The following is a 12,057-nucleotide window of genomic DNA, read 5'->3' as shown; positions in this document are numbered from 1 at the left end:
CGATAAGCTTTATTTTTTATACAATCACTCCTTTTTGATCATTTTTAGTAAATTTTTGTAATTTTTAGTAAATTCTTTTATAACTTAATACTGATTAGAGCAATAAAAATGAGTGTAAAATAGAAAAATACACGGTTGGTATATATTGAGGACATATGCTAATAATTTAAACCAGGTTATGTAATACACTAATACAATAATTTCTTGATTTTCCTGTCCTTTTTATGTCTGTTTATTAAATATTTTCAATACAATTTTTCGTATTCTTATAGAGATGATTTAGAAATATAAAAGTAGGAAATACAGACATATGCACATATATATTTCGAGGACATATATTAGCAAATTAATATAAAGATTAGATTATTATATAATTTAGTTTTCTTGCAGGTTTACTTTTGATAGAATTCATTTTCTTTGCTTTGACTTGGTGAAAATAAAGTAAACACTATTAAAGTAGCAAAAGTATTTGGCACATTTTGCGTTCTTAAAATATACCAAATACATCTTAATATTAAAATGTATTTGGTCTATTATAAGGACTTTTTTCTTGGCAGATTTTATGTCCTTGATTTTTACCAACTAAAAAACTTGGTAATTTTAAGGACAGTCCTCAAAATATACCAAATTGAAAAAAAATAATAAGAACAGTCCTCGAAAGTACCATATGTCCTCAAAATATACTATATGTGTTAAGAAATGTCCCTAAATAGTACCAATAACATACATATATATATATATATATATATATATATATATATATATATCTTACAAATAATTGCTATTGCAAATTTAAAAAATGCATTTTTTGCTGTGAAATTAGAATTTGCGTGTTATTTGCGTATATTAAATATAATGTATAATTTATTATTATTAAAAGTGGTCTTCCACACTACCCATGAGGTGCCACTAATAAAGCGCGTTAGGTTTTTTTATGTGGACCTTCGCCTGTAGCCCTATCATACCACATTTTAATATATTGAAAATTTTATTACTTGGTATGCTAAGAAGATATGATGTCCAACACACAAGGTGTATCCGACAGTTTTTTTACACATGTATTACGTGATGTCCGACATACAGGGTGTGTCCGACAGCATTTTAACACATCTATTTTTTTATAGATTTGATGTCCAACACACAGGGTGTGTCCGACAGTTTTTTACAAATGTATTTTTTATAGATTTGATATCCAACACACAGGGTGTGTCCGACAGTTTTTTACACATGTATTTTTTATAGATTTGATGTCCAACACACAGAGTGTGTCCGACAGTTTTTTACACATGTATTTTTTATAGATTTGATGTCCAACACACAGGGTGTGTCCGACAGTTTTTTACACATGTATTTTTATAGATTTGATGTCCAACACACATGGTGTGTCCGACAGTTTTTTACACATGTATTTTTTATAGATTTGATGTCCAACACACAGGGTGTGTCCGACAGTTTTTTACACATATATTTTTATAGATTTGATGTCCAACACACAGGGTGTGTCCGACAGTTTTTTACACATGTATTTTTTATAGATTTGATGTCCAACACACAGGGTGTGTCCGACAGTTTTTTACACATGTATTTTTTATAGATTTGATGTCCAACACGCCCAATAAATATAAATGTAGCACTTACATAGTATAGATGTAATAGTTACGTTGCATGTAACATTTACATTTATGTTGTGTAATTGCTATAAACTGTTTAATAGGCAGTGTTGAACAGATTTTTAAAATTTATAATTTATCTATTATTTATAGATGTAGTGAATATCATCCCTGTAATAATGTATATAATAATGCCTATAAAATAAATTTTATTTTAAGGCATTCTGTTATATTCTATCATACAGTAGACGAGCAGGGACTAGTAATTTCATTTTCATCTGCAGCATATAATGTTAAATTACTTTTTCGTTTTCTGGGATTTGCAGCATATAATTTGTCCATTGACATTAAAGATAAATGTTTTTTAGTAATTGTTATGCCTGCAGCAGTTTCCTTTCTCGCTTTCAATGCTGATTTTAGAACACAAGAAGCATTGACACTAGCAGACGAAAGTTTATTTCGTTTTTTTTGTTTTTAAATCTGGCAAAATTGAAAAAACTCTTTCTGCGTCAGCATTTGAATTTGGCATCGATCTAACTGCATTTAAAAGATACTTCAAATTGGGATACTGATGAGAACATTGAAAAATTTGTTTCCACATATCATCAAAATTTAGTCTTGCAAGATTATCTTTTTCTATTTCTGTAATATCTTGATATAAAGCAAACCATTCTTTTTTCAAACCGTTGTCATCAAATTCACTAATAGTTTGAGCAACAGAAGAGACATCATTAAACGAAGTTTCTCTGTTAACATCACGTAAAGCTGTTTCCGATTCGAAAGCTTTTAATTTTGATAAAAATTTGTCGTTAATTGGCAATCTTTTGCAAATATCTTGGGCAGTAGTTATGTAAAATTTTAAACAATTTTCCCGAACATTTACAACTACATCTATATGCCCTTGTATGACTATTTGATTAAGATAATTTTCACATTCAGGTCCTAAATTTATTTCATTTAAGGATTTTTGATTTTCTTTGTTACAAAAATCGAAATTATTATTTACATTATTTAAAACGTTAGATTTTATAAAATGTTTACAGATTATAATTAGGAACTGAAGTGATTTTGGCTGTAATAATTGAATTCTTGTTTCGTTAGTTTGGAAAAATGCATTAAAAGAATTAAAAAAATTTAAAATATATTTTAAAAATAACAAGTATGCTTTTACATCAAGATTTTGCATTACAGATAATAAATATTCGCCAGACTTTGTCTTTTCACTCGTTACTATTTCTCTTAAAAAAAGCTCAATAGTACTCCAAAATTCAATAAGTCTTTCAATACATGAATGGCGAGAAAGCCATCGTGTTTCGGACAACTTTAAAATTTTGCAGTTTTTTTTCTGAAAACATTCAATAAATTCTTCAAAAATAGCAGATCGTTTTGGGCTACTGCTAATATAATTTGCTATTTTTTTTACAAATTCCTCACAATACTGTGGAATTTTACTACATGCAGTATGTGCAATTAACGCAGCGGAATGGCATGGGCATGGTAATGTTAATAATTTTGTACACTTTTCTTCAAGTTTTTTTTTAAAGGATAGATGTTTGCCCAACATAACGGATGCATTGTCGCTTGACAAAGCTACAATATTTAAATATGGAATTTGTAATTTCAACATTTCATTGTTAAATGCTTCAAATAATTTTTCCGCGCTACTGTTTTTTGCATCAATATTAATTAATTTAACTAATTGTGAGCGAGTATCTAATGTTTTAGGCTCGACATATCGAACAAGAAATGTCATCCATTTCTGATTAGAAATGTCCGACGTTTCATCAATAAAAATACAAAATTTTGTATTTTGAATAATATTAACAATACGATCCGTTTCAATTGGACACAACACATTAGAAACAATTTTTTGACATTTAGTCCGACTCATTGTCATGTCTCGCAACATTTTAGAATCTTTTATTATTTTTTAAAAAAATGTGATATTTTGTTGTGCAGTTTGATACGGAATGCTTTTTTCAGTAATAAAGGCAGCATATTTAATTTCTGCCACCTTTTTTGCTCCTCGTACGACAAAAGTGATTTATTGATTGCACTAACATTTTCGTCACTTTTTTTTCTTTATTTTTTTGTTTAGCAATTGTTGAATGCTTAACGGATTTTGCATGACGATCAATATGACACAACTTAGCAATTATATATTTTTCACAAAAAGAGCAAACACATAATTTGTTATCATGTGATGCCTCACGCAACCATGGTTGGAATTGCTCAATTTCTAACCATTGTTGTCGAAATTTTTGTATATCATAAGTGTTTTTTTTCAAGATAGTATTATTGTCAGTTAGAGTATCATTATTTGATACCTCAGGCGTGGATTTTTTAATGTTATTTATGTGACACGCAGAATCCGCATGTCTTGCAATACGCGTGTTGCAAAAAAAATCTTTCTTACATATTATGCAATGAAATAAACTATCATTAAGAGGAACTTTCCGTATCCAACTTTTACATTTATCATCGTTAAGCCAAGCTTCTGAAAAGCTTTGCTTATATATTTTTTTTGATAAATCGCTCATTTTAATATCTATGTATGTATATATATGTATGTATATAATATATATATATATATATATATATATATATATATATATATATATATATACTATTATTACAATGTAATATTATGTGTCTTTAATATTATTCATTTTTGTACGTCATTAATATGTATGATATAATAATATGTATCATATTATATAGTAAACTTATATTAATATAAGTTAACTACGACCGAAATAAATCTTGTAACATATTTAAGAAATAAATCTTGTAACATATTTTAGAACATAAATACATATGTATTTATGTTCTTAAATATGTTACAAGATTTATGTATATTATTTGTTAAATTATATTTATTCTCTTATTTTATAAGGAAAAATATTTTATACATGTCTAATGTAATAATTATATACAATTATTAGGAATTATTGGGAAGATATTTATAGTAAACATATAAAGAAGTTAGAAAAGTATTATTTTAATATATCACTGAGATACATTTAGCGACTGACGAGAGTTATTGAAAAATACATCTGTAAAATCTAGCATTTAAAAGAGCATTACGGAAGCAACGTAACAGAAACGCGGAACGCGTCGCGCGTCGCCTCGTGGCTGCCTTGGTGGAAAGGAGATATGCCTACTCGTCTCTAAGACCCGAGCAGAGCCGAGCGCGGAGCGCACACGTGACCACGGACACGGCGCGCGCTTGTAGCAGTGGCGTTCCCCCACTCCAAGAGCACCGTGGGTGCTAGAGGGCTAGATCTTACACCACTGATCACTTGGGTTGAGTTAGTTAACGCAATTTTGTGAATTATTTTGTTAGGGAGAAATAAACCTACTAGCATTTAAGATTTTTTTGAATTTACAACATATACATATCACTTGGGTTGAGTTAGGTAACGCAATTTTGTGAATTATTTTGTTAGGGAGAAATAAAGCTACTAGCATTTAAGATTTTTTTGAATTTACAACATATACATATCACTTGGGTTGAGTTAGGTAACGCACTTTTGTGAATTATTTTGTTAGGGAAATCTTCTTTGACATCGGAACAATAATGTCTCTTTATTAATAGTTAATTCTACACCGCAATTCCCACAATTAATTTTTGATGGCAATACACCGTGTTAAATAAAAAATCCACTAATTTTTCTTGACTCGCCATTAACTGTATAAATTCAAAAAACAGCATTTTTTCTAGATAATTATTTTTATTACGATTCTTATTTTGCGTACGGGTACATACGACCCATATTAGACATAGTTTGGCGCGCTTCATTTGTTTAAAATTTCGCGATTGTGTCGCTACATTTCGTCGGTATGACAGAGATTTCATAACTTGTCAAGTCGTCAAACATGTACTTTTCATATACCAACTATTCTCTGCTTTAACAAATTATTTCTGCTACAGATATTAAGCGTTGAAGTTAATGAAACAGAAATAATTTGTTAAAGCAGAGAATAGTTGGTATATGAAAAGCACATTTATATACCAACTATTCTCTGCTTTAATAAATTATTTCTGTTTCGTTAACTTCAATGCTTAATATCTGTAGCAGAAATAATTTGTTAAAGCAGAGAATAGTTGGTATATGAAAAGTACATATTTATATTTATGCATTATAAGTATGCATACATACTTACATACAGAAAAATGCGGCGGTCTGCCCTGCGAAGCGAGATATTTAGCGTTAAAGTTGACGATTCTTAGGTTAGAAATCCTGTCATACCGACGTGATGTAGCGATCATGAACATGCCCCGCGGCCGCACGCGCATGCAAGTGTACGACATGCGCGTGCGGCCGCGGGGCATGTTCATGATCGCTACATCACGTCGGTATGACAGGATTTCTAACCTAAGAATCGTCAACTTTAACGCTAAATATCTCGCTTCGCAGGGCAGACCGCCGCATTTTTCTGCCAGATTCTTTCGTTTTGTGCCAAATGCGTCGAATGAGCCTATTTTTATTAATTTTTGAGGTGCAGTAGCTATTCTATATAAATACCATTTTTTGTTTTGGAATACCATTGAATAACATTTTATAAAAAATAATACTTATGTTTAGAAGAGCTATCGGAAAATGCAGGAGATATACGTATATTAGGTATGTGTCAACAAGATGTCACAAACGAAAAATCTGTTGACATTCTAGCATCTTATGGTGCGTATGATATTATTTTTTGTAGCTATTCTTTAGTTAAAAAAACAACAAATTGGATGATATCATTTATGACAATATAAAAGAAATATTATAAATATATGAACATGTATTAATGTATCTATAACAATGGACATTGCTCTCATAATGTTGATTTTGCTGCATCGTATAAAATAAAAATATCAAATAATATTTATACTAATAAAAGACGTTTTTAGACGTCATCTTGCTACCTGGGTTGCATTATTTATGGAAAGGAAAGTCGTTACTCTAAAAGAAGAAAGACTTACATAAATGTTATTTTAGTAGTTATAAAATTTTATTTTAGTACTGTTATTTTATGCTTTGATAGGAATACTTTGAGAAAAAAAAGATTTTAATGATTTAATTGCGTTTTACATTATTGTTGACGATTACTATTAAAGCATAAAATAACAGTACTAAAATAAAATTTTGTAACATTTATGTGTGTACGTCTTTTTCATTAAGGCTATTCTACAATTGCGTAAACGTAGGGTTGTAGGAGTAGGAGTAGTAGTAGTCGTGAATCTTGTACAACGGATCAATCTACAATAGAGTAACGATACGTTGTAAACTTGATTAAAGCAACCAATCAGAGTGCAGTGTGTATTTCGAATGTGGACGGTTTAGTTGTTCACCATGATGGATACAGAGACAGAGCTGTTGCTCCTATTACTGCTATTAAATTGCGAATATTTTAATTTATTGTGTGCTGTATATTTAAATATGAGAAAGCAAGTGCTAAGAAGATGGTGGGTGCGTCCAATCAATCAGCGACGAGATGAATTAGGATTTCATTCTAACCTCGTATCAGAACTATTGTTGTCAGACCATGAGGAGTTTTTCTCATATTGCCGTATGTGGCCTGAACAATTTAATCTTTTGTTCTCTATGGTGCATCCCCTTCTCCTAAAAAGAAGCCGGAGACAGACACTTCCTGTAAAATTGAAACTTGCAGCCACTCTTGCGTGAGTAATTTTCTTGCTTTAATTATGACCTTGAAAGGTACCCTCTTTTTTGCCAGATGTTATTTTAAACTAGATATATACCTGCAAAGATTTCTTGCACATGGCGACAGTGTTAAGTCGAAGGCTTGGGAATTTCGGATTGGTAGATCTACCATGTATAAAATTGTGAATAAAGTGTGTCAAGCCATTTGGACAGTTCTACAGCCTTTGTATCTGCCTGAAGCTTCGCCTGAGTTATGGATGCAAGTAGCTAAAGATTTCTACTCGAAGTGGCAGTTTCCCAACTGTGTTGGGGCCATAGATGGGCGCCACATACAAATTCAAGCTCCTGCCAATTCTGGTTCTGAATTCTTCAATTACAAGAAATACTTCAGCCTTGTATTGATGGCTTCTTGCGACGCGTCATATAAGTTTACATGGGTGGATATAGGACAGTATGGTAGATATATATTTCAATTTTTTTTACTTTTTTTTATTTCAGTCTAAGTATTTCCATAAATAAAAATTTTGTTTAGAATATATATATTTATGCATCTCTTATTATATTCATATTATGTAATTACAGGTTCTATGAGTGATGGAGGAGTGTGGAATAATTCTACACTTGCTGATGCTTTGGAGCATGAAGAAACGAAGCTTCCTCCTCTTAAAATGTTGCCCGGAAGTCACATAAAATTTCCTCACGTATTTGTAGCAGATGAGGCATTTCCGCTCAAACCTTATCTCATGAGGCCTTATCCGCGTGCTGCCTTGCAGGATAAACAGCGAGTCTTTAATTATAGACTCTCCCGTGCTCGAAGAGTTATAGAGAACACTTTCGGCATTCTCGTATCTCGATGGCGCATTCTCAGGAGGTGCATATGCAATAACCCTCACAATGCACAAATTATATTTCAAGCTTTGGTATGCCTGCATAATTTTGTGATGACAGAAGAAAATAAGGAGACACCTCAGCATCGTACTTACTGCCCCTCTAATTATGTGGACCAAGAAGATGAAGAGGGGAATACAATTCCTGGAACTTGGCGGACTGAAGAAAGTGAAACAAGGCTGCATAGGATTGGACGAGTCGGTGCCAATAATCCAACTAGAACATCTGCTCAGCTCCGGGATACACTTTGCGATTACTTCATTTCGGAAGCTGGTGAAGAAGCTGCTCCTTGGCAGTATCAACGAGCATTCCGTGGTGCTGTTATAAACCCGCCACACTTTTAATAAAGGTAATATGGTAACTCTTAGTAATACTTAGGTTTAAGATGGACATGCTTATACATATTTGATACGTTTTCAGGAAAGATTGGTGAAGCCATGCCGTTTATAGACGCTGTGAACTTGCAAAATATTTCCGAGGAAATTGCGAGGAAACGAATTGATACGAGTCGTAAGATCAATGCGCAAGTCTTTTTAGAACGCAGTTTCTGTGAGAACGTCTCTTCGAAGTATCAGATCCATAGAATTCACATATGTAATTTCTGTGGCTTAATCGCTCCTTTGTAAATAATTTGTATTTTATGTAAAATATGTTAGAAACATTATCCTGTCGTAAACATCATGTTACTATAATTATCTTATTATTACAATAATCTTTTATTATTATATTGTATCTTATTATACTTATTACTATAATTGTCACTATAATTTTTGTATACTATAATTATCTTATGAAAGCATTATAATTTTCTGTTTCAATTGCATATAATGGTACACAAGAAATTGATAATATGTATTTATCATTAAAAGAAGCATTACATTGTAGGATAAAAATACATTATTACTACATCAAAGCATTACATCTTAGGAGAGGAATATATATCTTATATAAATCTCGTTATATCATTTTATACTCTTATTTATTATACTCTTATTATAGTATAAATGAGTATAATTCACAGCATTTGTACGATCCATCGAGACCTTTAGCTTAGTAGTAGTAATAGTACTAGAGGTATTAAATAAACGCATTTATACTTATACCTATACTATATCAATATATTGTTTTATTACCATCTATATTATAAAAAGAAATTTTTATATTAATATTGCAAAAAAACTTATATTAATATTGCAAAAAAGTTATAGATATTAATGTTGCAAAAAATAATTTGGTAATTATTTAGTTTAGGGGCCTCACCTCAAATATCGATGTAATTATGCTCAATCGACGCGTTTTTGCACGAAACGAAAGAATCTGGCAGAAAAAAGTGTCGCTTTGCCTCGCGACGCGAGATATTAAACGTTAAAGTTGACAGGAATCAGGTTATGATTCCCGTCATACCGACGAGATATCGCAACACTGAACATGCCCTGCGGCCACATGCGCATGCTCAGTGGCCGCACACGCTTGCAAAACTGCGCTAGTTTTAAATATGTATTTAAAAGAAACTATATAAAACAAATGAAGAGCGACAATGGCATTATTGTTAGACGCGAAATTGCACACTACCTTGCCACGCAATAATGTTAGGCTTAATAGAATTCGGGCATCTGACATATTGTCAGGATAAGCTAATAGAATTTTTAATCCAGCATGGTGTTCTAACATCTACAATTAAATGTAGTGAATGTGGTAGTGATATTGATCTTGATAAAGAAACTTTAATGTACCGATGTAGAAAACGGTACTACGTAAAAAATGAGCACAAGAAACGTGTCTCGAAGCAGTGCAATTTTAAGAAAAGTGGCAAAGCTGGTACTTGGTTCGGAAAAAGTCATCTTGACGTGGCAACAATATGTAAAATTGTTGCCTGCTTCTTAATGTTGAAACATCCACGTCAAGATGACACGCAAGATGAAACTGGCGTTTCGTCGGCCACGATTGTTGACTGGTTCAATTTTTGCCGAGAGGTAATTATATTTTAACATATCTTCATAAATACACACACGCACGCACGCACGCACGCACGCACGCACGCACGCACGCACGCACATACATGTAAAATGTATAAACCAAAATATTAATAATATTATTTCTTCTTACAGGTCTGTGTGTTCTGGGCTGAAAACATAGTGAGAAACTTGGTGGCCCAGGATGCACAGTAGAAATCGATGAAGCAAAAATTGGAAAAAGAAAATACAATCGTGGTCGGCTCGTAAAAGGTCAATGGATTTTCGGAGGATATGAACGAGGCACAAAGAAGATTTTCATCGTGCCAGTACAGGATCGAACTGAAGAGACACTTCTGGCGTGTATCAAAGAGTGGATATTGCCAGGCACCACCATCATGTCAGATTGTTGGAAGTCCTATAATTGTTTAAACAATGAAGGCTTCCAACATCTGACGGTAAACCACTCATACAATTTCGTCGATCCTGAAACTGGTGAGAACTTTTTGCCATAGTTAACTATATTATTACTGTTTATTTGTATATTGTTCTAATACATTTTTTAAATCTACAGGCGCGCATACGCAGCATATAGAGCGTGTTTGGAGAGAAGTTCGCGGAAATATCCCAAGGTATGGAACCAGGGAGGATCACGTCCTTGAATATTTGAGCGAATATCTCTTCAAACGCGCCTATAGCCGCTTGGAGCGTATCGAAAATTTCTTTGATGTCATCGCAGAATTATATCCTCCGATATCCACTTTTGAGGACCAGCCAGAACTTGAGCCAGAAACATCCGACGAACCAAGTACCAGCACTGCTTAGAGATACGTTTCTTGTGCTCACTTTTTACATAGTACCGTTTTCTACACATCGGTACATTAATGTTTCTTCATCAATATCAATGTCACTACCACATTCACTACATTTAATTGTAGCTGTTAGAACATCATACTGGATTAATAAATCTATTAACTTTTCCTGACAATATGTTACATATCTAAACTTTATTATACCTAACATTATTGCGTGGCGTGCGTTGTCTTGGGGGGTGCAGGGGGTGGAGCCCCCCGTCCACGCGTGTACTTTGATATGTTGGTAATTGTATAGATGGGGGGGAACACCTTGGATGACCTTGATATTTTAGTATGTTGTCAAGGTCACCTTCCTGAGTGACCTTCAGAAGGTTTCAGCCCGCGCTCGTTATTCGTTAAAAAGTTATTAACAAAAAAAAGTTTGGAAAATATAGCAGCTATTTTGAGTATTGAAAGGTATAAATGACTAATAAATATGTCGAAATAGTTCACACATACACTTTTCTACATCTTCACTAACCTACATAGGTTAGATGACGCGCTTTAAACACTTAAATACTTTTAAAGCGCGTCATCTAACCTATGTATTTTTTAAATTTTGCTCCCCTGCACCCCCCTCCCCATGCATGTACTTTATAATTTCGCTTTACAACTTAGCATGTACTTTAAGTTGTAAAGCGAGTTCCACGCTTTCAACCACGGGGGGGGTGCGGGGGGGCCGAAGGCCCCCCCTCGCACCGCCTCGTCTGTGTGTGTGTGTGTGTCCACGCTAAACGAGGTGCCACAAGGGTTCATGACGCGCTTTACAAGCTCGTTTAAGTACATGCGTGGGCGAAGGGATTTTGCTCCCCTGCACCCCCCTTTCCATGCATGTACTTTATAATTTCGCTTTACAACTTAGCATGTACTTTAAGTTGTAAAGCGCGTCATGAACCCATGTGGCATCTCGTTTCGCGTGGACACACACACACACACACAGACGAGGCGGTGCGAGGGGGGGCCTTCGGCCCCCCCGCACCCCCCCGTGGTTGAAAGCGTGGAACTCGCTTTACAACTTAAAGTACATGCTAAGTTGTAAAGCGAAATTATAAAGTACATGCATGGGGAGGGGGGTGCAGGGGAGCAAAATTTCCCCCCC

General features: G+C 33.5%; 1 protein-coding gene and 1 pseudogene across 1 annotated transcript; both read left to right on the top strand.

Moving 5' to 3' along the window:
* The first annotated feature begins 7,434 nt into the window (after positions 1–7,434).
* Positions 7,435–8,479, top strand: LOC139780710 (uncharacterized). The gene is made up of 3 exons (XM_071719441.1): positions 7,435–7,720; positions 7,847–8,109; positions 8,213–8,479. Exons 1-3 carry the CDS (start codon positions 7,435–7,437, stop codon positions 8,477–8,479), a joined length of 816 nt encoding a protein of 271 aa, XP_071575542.1.
* A 1,556-nt stretch (positions 8,480–10,035) lies between these two features.
* On the top strand, positions 10,036–10,929 carry LOC139780709 (uncharacterized; annotated as a pseudogene).
* The last annotated feature ends 1,128 nt before the right edge of the window (positions 10,930–12,057 follow it).

The sequence above is a fragment of the Temnothorax nylanderi genome, unplaced genomic scaffold (assembly GCF_030848795.1).
Source record: "Temnothorax nylanderi isolate EJ_2023f unplaced genomic scaffold, tnyl_v1.0 TNYL_tig0293_pilon, whole genome shotgun sequence".
Lineage (NCBI taxonomy): Eukaryota > Metazoa > Arthropoda > Insecta > Hymenoptera > Formicidae > Temnothorax > Temnothorax nylanderi.
The sequence above is the reverse complement of the archived record's forward strand: the minus strand, read 5'-3'. Positions and strand labels throughout refer to the sequence as shown.